This window comes from Microtus pennsylvanicus, chromosome 3 (assembly GCF_037038515.1).
Source record: "Microtus pennsylvanicus isolate mMicPen1 chromosome 3, mMicPen1.hap1, whole genome shotgun sequence".
NCBI lineage: Eukaryota > Metazoa > Chordata > Mammalia > Rodentia > Cricetidae > Microtus > Microtus pennsylvanicus.
Window position 1 is genome coordinate 63,010,854 of NC_134581.1, and position 14,751 is coordinate 63,025,604.

Sequence of the window (14,751 nt, forward strand, 5' to 3'; positions counted from 1 at the left end):
AACTGAGTCTATTCTGTGGCAGTCCCAAAATGGAGGCTCTGGGAGGAGGTAGCATACTTTCTGTGGTTCAAAACCACCTGCAAATTAGCACCTTCAGACTAGCAATGTATAAGTAGCCCCTGCAGATCTATACGAGATCTACCACAAAATGCAATGTCGCATCAGGAGGGATTGTTAAGAGAAGCCTAGAGATATGCAACAACATACATCCTGGCAACAAGCCTTTATCCTGGCTGCATCTATCTCACAGCCTTTCCCTCACACACACGCACCACCTCTGTCAGGCCTCAGTACACTCTTCACTTCCTGTCTCTACTCCAACAGCCCTAAATACCTTAGACTCTCATCTGCCCTCTCACCGCATTAGTTTTTCTCAATCTTTACTTTAAAACATTTCATTATATATACTTATTTATTTGTGCACACATGCAATGGTGAAGAAATCTTGTGGGAGTCTGTTCTTACCATTATGTGGGTTCTGGAGATCAAACTCACATAAGCAGACATCAGATAAGGAACAGACTCATTAGCTTCCTACTGGCCTTATAATTCAAGATCCTTCTCAATGAAACTCACAACCACTTTCTCACTCTCTGTCCTCCAGAGTGGCAACTATACCTTTTGCTTTCTACAGCTTCATCCACAAAGCAATACAGAAGAAAAGAGGGGCAGACAACTCAAATCACAAAACTATGCACAGCTCTCTGTAAAGTTAAGCCTCATTTTCTAATAAACATCCTCTTCTTCTCAGCCTAGAAAATCCTGCCCATGAGCTTCTGTTCAGGCTCTCGCTCGCCCGCTTTTCAACATCTAGCACACACACTGTCAGCACCGCACACGGGGATCTTTCCATCTCTTACTCCCCATTCCTATCCCCATGCTGAGTAAGCATCCAAGTCAGGCTCCTGACTGCTAAGCTGGTCTGCACACAGCTCTTTCTACTACATTCTTTTACTTCTGCTTTTGCTTTTTCGAGACAGGCTTCCTCTATGTAGCCCTGACTGTCCTGGAACTGCTTTGTATGCCAGGCTGACTTCAAGCTCAGGGATACACCTGCCTCCGCCTCTCTATTGCTGGGATTAAGGGTGTGTGCCACCACGCCTGGCTTCCATTACATTCTTAAGAGCAGGTTACAATAAGCACAGCAGTTTTTTCCCCTGGTGTTTGTGTGCTTGTGGGTATGCATATCGAGGCCAGAAGTTAACAATGGGTGTCGCCCTCATTCACTATCTTACTCTTTAAGACCAGGTCTAGAAAAGACCCAGATACACTGGCTCCCTAGAAAGCTCCAGGAATCCATCCTCCTGTTTCCACCTCCCCAGCACTGGGAATAAGGCATGTCCTGCCACACCCTGTGTTTATGTGGGTACTGTGCTACCAAACTCAGATTAGATTCCCGTGCTTACACAGTAAGCACTCTACTGACTGAGCAATCTTCCCAGCCTAAGCACAGTGTCTTGTGAGACCCAATGGTCCTAAGTATGCATTTTAGAATATTATAAAATTTGAGCAAAAACTGTTCTCTGGCACTTGCCAGTATTCTCTGGGGACTTTTTCACTGTATGTGGTACACTCACATACACACATGCAAACCATTTGTTTCCAGAGAGTTCTTAGCTCGCAAGTCCAGACCCAGAGATATCCTAACCCATTCGGGGGTAACTGCTGAACATTATTATCTTACAGGGTAGGCCTAAGGCCCAAGTTAGACTGTCTTACAACCTGTCACTGTAGAAAAATCAGCCATGCCAAAGGACCAGAAAAGGCTTTCCAGAGAAATTTGAGTTAAACATAAACACGGAACCAAATTTAGTTGATTCCTGAACAACCGACCTCTTACAATAAGCACGTGCTCATGCACAGAAACATGCACTCAGGTGCTCACACCTCCTCCCTCTCTGCTGGCAAAGAAGAGTGCTAAGGGGAGTATGTGCAATTCCCAAATAAGTGCCTGTGTGCTGTTGGCACCACTTAGCATGAACATACAGGATATCAGCAGCAAGCTGTTAGAACTCTAAAGCCAAAGCTACCACCAAATGGGTAATAAACATGTTGCTCCTCGTTCAGTGCTCTAGGTACGAGCAGGATGACAGCATTTAGTATTAAAAACATGAATGACACAAGGCTAGACTGGAGGGCTCTCCAGGCCACTTCTGCAAATTATTGATCAGACCACACTTTTTGGAAACTGCAGTCTGCTTGCTACTAATTAGATTTAGCTTCTTTTTTCTTTCTTTAAAATTTATTTATTTTATGTGTGAGTGTTTTATCTGCATACACACCTTTATGACAGAAGAGGGCAGCAGATTCCTTTAGAGATGGCTGTGAGCCACCATGTGGTTGCTTATAATTGATCTCTGGAAGAGCAGCCAGGGCTCTTAACTGCTGAGCCATCTCTCCAGCCCCCTGCCCCAGATTTCTCTTCTTATACTACAGTCTTCTCTTAACTTGTCCACATTCACAAGACAAAAAAAGATATGTCAACTAGATCATTTCTCCAAGCATTCTGGACAGACAGCCTCACTCAGCTGTTAACATCTGGAACTGAAAAGCGTTCGGCTCTTCACTATTTGAGTACTGCTCAGTACACGCCTGCTTGAGGACTGTGTTTTGAATCTGGAGGAGAAACTGCTTAGTGAGACAACTGTTGCTCTATTTCTAGAACAACAGAAGGGCTTTATTTCTAACCATGATTAAGGAAAACAAGAAAAACCAGGTGGCGAGAGGCTGCTGGGCTTCTTGTCCCCTTACTCCATGCCCTAGGAGACTGCCACTTACCGCTACACAACACAGGCTTAGCAGTTGCTGATCAAGAGCCAGCATGTGTGCCTTGTAGTGTATTTATTGGCAAGTATAGGAAAATAATTTCAAGAGGACAGAACTGTCTATTCCTGTCATTAAAAATAAAAGATGTATGGAAACAAAGTTGGAGAGGTACAGTATCCAATAGGAAAAATGATGTGGAAGTTTGAGTGAAAATGGCCCACAGGCTCATAGGGACTCAAACCCGGAGATGTACCTGCCCCCCCAAGTACCAGGATTAAAGGTGTGCCCTGGGCAGTGGGAGGTATGAGCTTGTTGTAGTAAGTGTGTCACTAGGGGGTGAGTTTTGAGGTCTCAGAATTGCTCAAGTCAGACCCAGTGGGACATTCTCTGCCTGTGGCTCTAAATAGAACTCTCAGATCCTTCTCCAGTACCCTGTGTCTCCCTACACACTGCCATGCTTTCCACCAAGATGATAATGAACTAAACCTCTGAAACTGTGAGCCAGCTCCAATTAAATGCTTTACTTTCTAAGAGTTGCCGTCATCATGGTGTTTCTTCACAGTAATCAAAACCCTAACTAAGACAAATTACTACCTCTGTTTTGGTCTATTTAGGAATGTTTTCTCAGTTTCTTTGGGGTCTGAAATGTTTTTCTTTCTCGTTATGAACTCTTACTTTTTAGTCATTTAACCACAAGTCAGACCATGATCTTCCCAAGTTTAGGAATTCCTGTGGTCTAAATAATTCCAGGAAACCACATACTTCATAATCCAACCACCTCTGCATAGCCACAAGGACAGCAGCACAGAGAGCTGCAGCAGGAACAGGCAGCTGGTAGATCAGGCCAGCCTGGGCTACCCTGTCGAAAACAAAACCCTTAAAACTAGCTGAGGCAGAGGCTGGAGTACTGGCTGCTCTTCTAGAAGACTGGAGTTGTAGTTCCAGCAACTACATGGCTGTTCAAAACTGACTGTAACTCCAGTTCCAAGGGAATTTAATGCCCTCTCCTGGGCCCTAAGGGCACTGCATACATGTGTAGACATACATGCAAGCAAACATCCACACATAAAATTAAAAAGTAAATCAACCTAAAAGGAAATCATTAAGGTAAGAGAAACACACTATAATCCAGTGGCTTTCATGATTACAAAGGGACTATTTAGGTGAGATTTTAACCAAACTCTCAATGACCAAGGCTACTGGAAGGTAAAGGGAGTAGGACAAACAAATGTAATTTCCTGAAACTCCAATTTTAGCACATGAAATTTACCCATCTTCACCTCTGTGCATCAGCCAATAACTACTAAACAGAGCTACATTTCTGGTGAAGCAAACACTTATCAGGGAAACCAGACTTAAGATTAACACGAAGTCTGCCAGATACAGGACATAAAGGAACAAGTATTGAAACGGCCCCTCCACCACAGCTCAGAGCTAAGTTAGCCACCATCCCCAACAGACAATAACATCACACCACCGCCAAGTCACTAATTCCTGATGCAAGATGCTGACTTTCAAACAATTAGGTTTTTCTGTTTTAAGCAAATTCAAAAGGAAGAGTAGCCCATGGTGGAGTCAACAGAACTCACCTGTGCAGAACTCCTTGCTCACAATGTGTGGTACTGTGATTCTACGGTAGACAATGGGCTCTGATTCGAGGATGTTTTCATCGTGGCGGTACCTAGCAGGCCGTTCATTTGGGACACCCCGGGAACGGGTGCCACTTCTCCTCTCATAGGTGTCAATCTCCTCAAACACAGCTGCCTTGTCAAAAAGGGCCAGGTTCCCCTCAAAGTCAAAATCTGTGTCTGGGATCTCCTCAATATCATCTCCAAAGCACTCGTCATCTTTATTCTTCATTTGGCCATTTTTTAAACCACTTTTCTTTGGGGTTGCCTGATTGGGGTGCCTGCTACTAGACGACCCTGAGGGAAAAAAATAAAGATCAAAATCAATGTGCAGGAAATAAAGGGGAAGGTATTTCTAAATCACATTAAGTAGCAAAAAAGGAGCAAGAGCACAAATCTCACATGGAACAATAAATTTGAAAAACCATTCAAATAACTAAACATGAAATGAACAATACTCTTATAAATCTTAATCAGTGCTGCCTTTTGTAAGGGAAGAGGTGATAACAGAAGCTCTTTGTCAATGAGGTCATCAATAAGCCCACTAGACTGGCCTTGAACTCCCAAACAGCTTGGATTACAGGTGTGCCCCACCAACAAGGCAACAGAAGTTTATCAAATGAGAAGTGGAAGAGCCACGGCAAGGCCAGGATGGCTGCTGCTACCAAAGTAAAAGAATGGTCCACAGGAAGACACTGCTCAGTTCTTATTCTCTGTGCACCCACCAAGGTCCTTTCTGACTTCATGTATTCTCAGGCTGGATCACAGCAGGCTAGAATCCAGACAACAGATCCAGATCATCTGAAATGCCTTTCAGTCTTTGGCTACCATGGTCTCTTTTCTCAGAACTGTATCTCTTCTATACATAAACATGTCTGCACTATCAAAGACAAGTGATCACAGCAAAATAAACACCAGAACTGCAGCAACCGGCCACCCTATCTCTTAGACTCTACTTGGCTGCTGCATATCAATCAACACTACTCTAGCAATCACAGAGAAAGCCCTGTAAAATTCTCCCAATCAGTCATTCAGAGAATAAATGACACCCACACATACAGGTAGGGGACTCATTTCAGCTCAACTGCATTCCCTTTTCATAATCTTTCAATGTGCCAAGAGTTAGAAGATCTTTAATCTAGTTTTGTCATCAAGATGTTATGTCATCTAGAAGCTGAGGAGATGGCAGTCATTAAAGTATGTGAGGCAAACATGAGGACCTGAGCTGGATCACTAACACGGACGTAAAAGCTGGATGCAAAAGTGGACGCATCTGTAACTGAAGGATCCCTGAAAGTTTACGGGGTGAGCCAGACAGCCGAGCCAAATCAGTGAGACCCAGGTTGAGTGAGAGAAATTCTGTCTCAAAAAATAAGACGGAAAGGGATGAAAGAGAACACCATGTTGACCTCCAGCACCCACATGCAACATGTGGATGTGTATGGGCATGCACACATGCATATAACCACATGAACACACACATGCACAATGTACACACATAGTTATATAATTTGGGGATGGAGTTGAAGCCCAGATGGCAGAGAACTTGCCATGCATGCACTAACCCCTAGGTTCAATTCCTAGCACCACAAAGACTGGAAATGGTGGGGCAAACCTGTAATCCAAGCACTTGAAGAGGCAGGACAGAAACTCAAGGTCATCCATTGGCCTAGGCTACATGAAATCTTGTTTTAAAAACAAAAGCAAAAAGTAAGAATTATGTATAATCTTATATTTGCTATTCAACATTTTAGGGCTTCAATCTCCATTAAGCAAAATGTTCACAGCACAGTTTCTAAGCAGTCAATAAAAAACTGACAAATTAAGCAACACTAGCAAGGCCATTTAACATTATTCTGAAGAATATACATTATGCAAATATAACTCAATGTTTTTTTAATGCCTCAGTATGGAAAAGCTGTGCTAGTAGGGAATATGTGACTTTGGTCTCTGAGGGAAAAAACAAAACATGAGGGTAAAGAACAGAGAGGCACCATTAACTCGGATTGTAAACCCCTACAAAATAAGAAGTGGTTTAGACTAAATTCCATTTTCAATTGTTTGCCAGACATTTAGTGAGAGAACACTGAGTGCTATAACTAGGTGCTGGGAATACATGATATATCATCAATACTAACTAAGGAAAAATAAAGTATACAAACAGTGAAAATTCAGCGTGGATTCAAATCTTAAAAGGTGTGTGTGTCCCACAAGAAGTCAGGTGACCTGATCTATCATGCTCTACCTTATTCCCTTGAGATGAGGTCTCTCACTGAGCCTGGAGCTAGGCTGGCAGCCCCAGAGAGCCTCCTGTTTCTGACCTCCACCGCACTGCGGTTACAGACACAGGATGTGTTCAGATTTGGTGCTGGAGATCTGAACTCAGGTCTGCACGCTTTCACAGCAAGTGCTCTTACCCACGGAGCCCTCTCCTCAGGCCACGAGAACACACAGCTGGATTAAGAACAGGAGAACAGGCAAGAAACTACAAATACACCATTAGTAATATTTGTAGTTAAAGGGAAGAAAGAACAGGACAGAAAGTCCAGCTCTCAAATGATCACTGCACTGACTCAATATTAAATATTAAATCAACTATCTACTAGGAAACAGGCATGCAACCCAACTGCCTCTCATCCTCAGGTCCAAACAGGACAATCCACTGGGATACAGAAGATGACAAAAAACATTTTATTCACTTTTACGTAAAAATTGTGGGAAATTACATACACTTCATGAATTTAATATGCTGATGGAAACTGACATCCTAGGAGGCTTCATGCCAGTAAATCACTACCATTTCTGAGGTATCTGGAGAAAACGCAATGTTCTCTACCTAACAAGTCTGTTAAGTGGACTTCCATAATTTTTTGAAAACAAAGTCTTTCCCTAGAACATGCTGTGCCATGTAGCCCAGTAACAATCCTCCTGGAATGCTAAGATTACATGTATGTGCCATACATAATTTAAATATGCACCAATATTTAAATGATATAGCATGAGTTGTGCAACAGTATATATAGTTTGGTTGTTATACATACAAAGACTGCTGCATCACCAGGAATAAAATCTTGAGTATTCAGCCAGCTAATGACTGAAATATCATTACAGGACATGGCTTTTTACATAAGTTCACCTGTTTTTACCCCCCCACCACGTTGTTGTTGCTATTGCTGTGTGTGTGCTGGTATTCAGGATTGAGCCCATATTGCATTTTTTGTTTCGTTTTTCAAGACAGGGTTTCTCTGTAGCTTTGGAGCCTGTCCTGGAACTAGCTCTTGTAGACCAGGTTGCCTTGAACTCATGGAGATCCACCTGCCTCTGCCCCCCGAGTGCTGGGATTAAAGGCGAGTGCTGGGATTAAAGGCCTGCACCATCACCGCCTGGCTCATATTGCATATTTTAAGCAAGTGCTCCATCACTGAGCCACACCCCTAGACTTTTCATCATTTTAGTTTTAGTTGAGATATGGTTCTTTTGTTTTTTTGAGACAAGGTTTCCTTATGTAGCTTTGGAGCAGGTCCTGGAACTCGCTCTGTAGGCCAGGCTAGCCGCAAACTCAGAGATCTGCATACCTCTACCTTATGAGTGCTGGCATTAAAGGCGTGCGCCACCACCGCCAGGCATGAGACAGGGTTTTGTTATGCATCCTGCTACCTTCCAACTAGTTATCCTGTCTCAGTCTTGAAAATGCTAAGATTAGCCGGGAGGTGGTGGCGCACGCCTTTAATCCCAGCACTTGGGAGGCAGAGGCAGGTGGATCTCTGTGAGTTGGAGACCAGCCTGGTCTACAAGAGCTAGTTCCAGGACAGGCTCCAAAACCACAGAGAAACCCTGTCTCGGAAAAAAAAAAAAAAAAAAACGAAAATGCTAAGATTATAGATCTGTGTCATCATGCCCACACCGTCTTAACCATTTTGGGATTTCCTAGTGGTATCGAGGTTTATGTTGGGGTAAGCTCCAATAAGCCTCTCAGGATTCAGAAGGATTACTATAGCAGGCGAAAATCTGACTAATTAGGTCTGAGGGTAGACGAAATAAATTAGCTACATGAGTCTTTTCACCATGTCCTATTTACTCTTCCTGTGCTCTCTCTAATGCTCTCTTGATGTTTCCTTTGGATGTTTCTCTTCCATGTCCCTTGCTGTTCCTCGCTGTTCTACCCATCCCACAAGGTTTTCAGTTTATATACCCACATGTAGTTAACAAGCATCCTTTTTTTAGGGCTAACAAGATGGATAAAAGACTGACCAGGTAGGCACCTTATGTCTCAGAAGGGGCGTGACTGTCCAGCAGATACCAGAAGGATTAGGTTGGAGCTTGCCCCTGGGCCAAGCATCCTGGTGTTGTATCTGCTGGCACTGAGGTGAGAAGGAATTTCTTTCTCTGGAGCTGGTTTAGCAACCCAAGCTTTTTTCCTATATATTTTAGGGGTAAAAGTACAAACAGTTAATTTCTTAGACTAAGACCTCATGTCAAATGAAAGGTGAAGGTAAGTGCAGAATATTAATAGCTTGTTAGGGCAGAGCAAAGACCAGCAGGCTATACTCTCCTGACTCGGCTGTGAGAGAATTCAGGGCCATCCAGACCTGTTTATCAGTAAGAGCAGACATACTGTCTCTCTGCTCAGAGCTCTTTCTTGTCAATAAGTCCTGTCAATGAGGATAATTGTGGGGGACTAGCTTTATGTAGATTCAACTAGAAATAAAGGTTTGATTGAGTGAATGCTTTCATACTAGGGCCCCATAGTGCAGGGGAGAGTATACATTGCTGGGATATTTTGGGATGAATCCTATTATGAGAGGGGAAAATGTCATGATTTCACAAGATTTCTACAAAATTGACAGTTACTCTCCAAAAGACAAGAGTTCCCAAAGCCTTGCAAATCGGGTTCTCCACCAGGTCATACTCTGTGGACCTGTCCACAGCTGTCAGCTGTACTCTCTGTATAACATTTGTGGCTGACATCATAGTGGCACCGGGGAGCAGGGTCAGGCACTGAGTTCATTAGGGACAAGTTAATAAATAGTGTGTACTCAATACTGTGCAAGATAACGAAAAGCTACTGAAATGCCAAGTACAAAATCAACGAAAATAACCCTAGATGGTTGTAGAGCTTTCTCGGCGTGCTACCAAACTCTTACACATTTAACTGCACCCATAGCTGTTTATTATCTGTTGCTTGTGTTCTCTCCACAAGACTATTCATTCAAGAGCCATACCCTAAACTAAGAACTATCTATTTTTCCAATACTGTCAATATTTTTTCCAAGAAAAACACTGATTTTTTTTTTCAAAAATACTGAAAATTCCAAAAGTCAGGGGAAAATGACCGGAAAAATAAAACTTTTTTTAAAAAATGAAAAGCAGGCAAAATAGTCATTTGTCTTAAGTCTCCCATTTCCCCATACTTTAATACAAAATACACCGAAGTCCTCAGTGAACAAGCTTGCTCAGTACTTGGCTCAGTACTTGGCTCACGTGGCCCATGGGTCTGGCTGGGCATTAAGCAAACTGGCTTCTGGCCACTGAGAGCACAAGGAACTTCCCTTGGAAAAGATAAACAGCACTTCCCAGGCTTGTATACCTTTCAAACAAGGGCCAAGCATGTGGGACTGGAAGCTGGCCTTCCTGTGCCATTTTCCTGCCAGCCTCTGATACACAGGCCCTTTGGCCAGGACATTCTGTAACAAACCCACTGTTGTGTAACCCTCGGTGTCACTAATTGGCTTTTGTCACACACATATTACAAAAGAAAACTTTGTCCTACACTTAAAGTTCTAAAAGGTATCTGATAGTCAAACTGAAAATATTTTAGCTCTAGACTCAGAATTTATGACAGAAAGCCTGACAATACTGGAGCACTCTAGTTATTTCCCAAATCACAGCGCTGCACTCTCTAGTATGGAAAACAGATGAAGCACATCCGAAGAGATACAAAGTCAAGTGTTGCGGGAGGTCCTCCCACTCCTCCAGCCTATCGCCGCTGAGATACCAGCCCCTTGGGGCGTGGTCTCTCTCCCTTTAAAAAAGCGGCCACTTCCCTCTCCTCTCTCTCTTCACTTCCTGCTCCACCGGTGACTTGACTTCCTTCCTGGTTACGCAGAGGGCTGAAAGTGATCTGTAAGTTTTTTCCCCTTTAAATAAATATCACCCTATTAATCATAATCCCAAATTGGCATTGTTTGTGACTTACGCCTTCATTTGGCGCCCAACGTTTGGTTTTAGAACCTCTCCCGGCTCGCAGCCGCGAGTTCGGCTTGGCGGCCGGAAGTTCGGCTTGGCGGCCGCAAGTTCGGCTTGGCGGGCGCTTGTTCAGCTTGGCGGGAGCAGTTGCTTCCTCAGCCGCTGCCTGTGGATTTAAACTCCACAGGCCCGCGAAGTCTCTGCCCGCGTGATTTGCTCTTTTCTGAGTCGTTTTCAAATCTCCCTTGCAAGCACAGCTCTTAAGTGGCGCGAACCAGAGCACGTGGTTGCTGAAAGCTGCAACCCCTCAGGGTGACTCTGTCACGTGGAGGCATAAGCGGCTTCCAGGTTGCTCTTCCCTACCCCTGGATTCTGGTTTCTGGTTCCATCTCTGGAATTGATTTAATTACATTTACTTTGTTGAGCAACTTACATTTTCCAGTTTTTAACAAATACTAGGCGGACTCTGAAACAGGACCGTGTTTTCGTCGAGACTTGGCAACAGCGCCACCTGCTGGATAATAGGTAATATGGCAGTTCTCGTTTCCAACGCGAATTTTACTGTTCTGGTTACCAATACAATGGGTTATATCATGCAAGGTTTATATGACTATGGGGATAGCTTAATTTACTGGTTACTAGGTTTCAGTATTTTTTTGCATATTCTATCATTTAGGAAGATCATGGCACTCCTAAGAACCATACAATCTTTACTAGAAACTCATGCAGGTCAGGAGATTAAGGATTCAAAAGAGACAATAATAAAAAGACTTGAAATGATTGAAGAAATGATTGGAGCTGGTGAACAGAGTAATAAGGCACAAGGACAGAATACAATGCCAACACCAGCTATTAGAACTGGCTTACCAAAGGTTTTAGCAGCATACCCTATACTTAATTCTGACAAAGCGTCAACTTCTAAAGGCTCCAAGGGAGTCAGAGAAGCTAGATGGACGCCAATAGCAATGAATGATCTAAAAGAAATTAAGCAAGCTATTGTTAATTTTGGCTTGCACTCTGCATACGTAAAGGAAATGATAAGGACTTGGGCTTCTAATGCTAGAGCTACCCCCCATGATTTCCATCAGTTAGTGTCTGCAGTTTTAGATAATGGACCTTCCTTGATGTTTGGAATTTATTTCAGAGAAGAATCCAAACATATGGAACAGCAAGGAAGAGCAAAAGGTATTGAGGTTTCCCAAGATCAAATTCTTGGTGCAGGAGAATATGCTGATCCACAGGTCCAAGCTCTTTATGATGATGAAGTACTGTGTCTATGTCACCAAGCAGCTTTAAATGCTTGGAATAGGATACAAGATCCAGCAAAAAGGGTTGAATCATATACCAGAATTAGGCAGGGACAGAGAGAACCCTTTATTGACTTTTTGCAAAGATTAATTAAGGCTCTGGACATAGGGGTAACAGACCCAGAAGCTAGACGAATACTTCTTGAATCTCTAGCTTTTGAGAATGCAAACATAGAATGCAAAAAGATAATTGGGCCTTTAAAGTCTAGATCAGCACCTATGGATGAATGGATTCAGCATACGATGAATGTTGAGACGTTTAGTTATAACGATGAATCTTGGGTAGGAGAAGCGATTTCCACAGCAATGAGGAGACATCAAACTGCCAGGTGTTTTAATTGTGGTAAATTAGGACATCTGAAAAGGGATTGCAGGCACAGAATTTCTAGGAATATTATCTCCTCTGGGAATGACAAAGATAGGAGACCTAGGCCTTCAGGTATATGTAGGAGATGCGGTAAAGGCCGACATTGGTCCAATGAATGCAGGTCAACAACAGACAAACAAGGCAACCCGATACCGTCGGGAAACTCCTTGAGGGGCCTCTCGCAGGCCCCCAAGCCAACAGTGGCCCAGTCATTCCCAGTCACAGTGGAGAACGTGCCTCACCAAGAAAATTAAAAGCTCCAATTTCTGCTGTAAAAAGTAATACTGGTCTAAATGATGAAATCCATGTGGAGGATGAGTCAAAAAACCCAGTTGGACAGAGTAAACGTATATTTTGGCAGACTTCTATTAATGATCAAAGACCAAAGCTAAGAGTCTGTATAAATGGCACTTTTATTGAAGGCTTATTAGACACAGGTGCGGATGTAAGTATCATTACCCCAGAATCTTGGCATCCGAATTGGCCTCTTCAAGAGGTAGATGTTCAGTTCCTGGGAATTGGAACCCTATCTCGTGTAAAACAAAGCACAAGATGGGTTGAATGCATAGGGCCCGAAGGGCAAATAGGAAGACTAAGGCCATATATAGCCAATATTGCCATAAATTTATGGGGCCGTGACCTGCTACAGCAATGGAATACCCAGATTAACATTCCTGTAGTTCCAGGAACTCATAATTCTGGGAAGTATATGATGAGGTATTATGGAAAAAGGTCACTAGCCATTCAGGCTGTACAAGAACATACAGCAAATACCAAACCTTTAGAGGTACCAACAGCCCTACCTTTAAAATGGCTAACTGAGAAGCCAATATGGATCAAACAGTGGCCTCTAGCTGAAGATAAACTACAGGCATTGGAACAGCTGGTGCAGGAGCAACTAGATGCTCACCACATTGAAGAATCAACCAGCCCTTGGAATTCTCCTGTGTTTGTTGTAAAAAAGAAATCTGGTAAATGGAGAATGGTGACAGATCTAAGAGCTGTCAACAAAGTAATTCAACCTATGGGCTCACTACAATCTGGAATTCCTTTGCCTTCTCTGTTACCAAAAGGATGGCCTCTTATAGTTATTGATTTGAAAGATTGTTTTTTCACTATACCGTTACAAGAAAAGGATAGAGAAAAATTTGCCTTTACAGTGCCTACTTATAATAATTCTCAGCCCAATAGGAGATATCAATGGACTGTCCTCCCACAGGGTATGCTCAATAGTCCTACACTGTGCCAATATTTTGTAAGTAAGCCATTGGAAATAATTCGTAAACAATTCCCCAAGTCCATTATTTATCATTACATGGATGACATCTTGTTATCTGATTCAAATAAAGATACTTTAGAAAGGATGTTTGAAGAAGTAAAGAAAGTCTTGCCTAGGTGGGGATTACAAATTGCCCCTGAAAAGATTCAAAGAGGAAACTCTATTAATTACCTAGGTTACAGAATAGGGTTAGAGAAAATTAAAACGCAAAAGGCACAAATTAGGAGAGACCGGTTAAAGACTCTTAATGACTTCCAAAGATTGTTAGGAGACATTTCCAGTCTACGACCAGCTGTTGGGATAACACCTGATCTAATAGTTCATTTAAACAAAACCTTAGATGGTGATAAAGATTTGAATAGTCCAAGAGAACTGACAGCTGAAGCAGAAAAGGAACTGACAATGATTGAGGAAAAATTACAGGAGGCACATGTGGATAGGGTGAACCCAAATCTTAGCTGCATCCTAGTCATATTGCCTTCCAGAATTTCTCCTACAGGGATTCTAATGCAGAGGGAAGATATTATTTTAGAGTGGATATTTATACCTAATAAACCAAGTAAAAAATTAAAAACTTATGTGGAAAAAGTCTCTGAATTAATTATAAAAGGTAAGCTGAGACTTCGTCAACTAGCAGGTATAGACCCAGCAGAAATTATAGTGCCTTTTACTACTGAAGAAATAAAAAAGTTATGGGAAGACAATGAACCGTGGCAAAGAGCTTGTGCTAATTTTTTGGGAGAAATTAATAGCAACTATCCCAAAAGTGGTAGACTTAACCTCATAAAAAGAACTTCTTGGATTCTTCCTAGAATTGTACGTGATGCTCCAATAACTGGAGCCCGTACGTTCTATACTGATGCAAATAAATCAGGGAAAGCAGGTTACAAGTCAGATGAATTGAGTAAGGTGGAACAAAGCCCTTATAATTCTGTCCAGAAGGCAGAATTATATGCCATTCTTATGGTGCTAAGGGATTTTAAAGAACCTCTTAATATAGTTACAGATTCACAATATGCAGAAAGAGTTATCTTGCATATTGAAACCGCTGAATTTATACCAGATGACACAGAGTTGACTTCATTGTTTATCCAGGTACAAGACATAATCAGGAACAGGCTTTGTCCGATGTACATAACACACATCCGTTCCCATACAGGTCTGCCTGGTCCTCTAGCCCAAGGCAATGCTGAGATTGATCAATTATTGATTGGAAGT

General features: G+C 42.5%; 1 protein-coding gene across 4 annotated transcripts in view; it reads right to left on the bottom strand.

The window, feature by feature from the left end:
- The window catches only part of Edc3 (enhancer of mRNA decapping 3), a 49,256-nt gene that overhangs the window by 11,004 nt on the left and 23,501 nt on the right, over positions 1-14,751 (bottom strand). For all 4 annotated transcript variants that reach the window (XM_075965794.1, XM_075965797.1, XM_075965795.1 and 1 more), the window contains one exon: positions 4,356-4,691. In XM_075965794.1, coding sequence (XP_075821909.1) covers positions 4,356-4,691 — 336 coding nt within the window. The remainder of the gene's footprint in view (positions 1-4,355; positions 4,692-14,751) is intronic.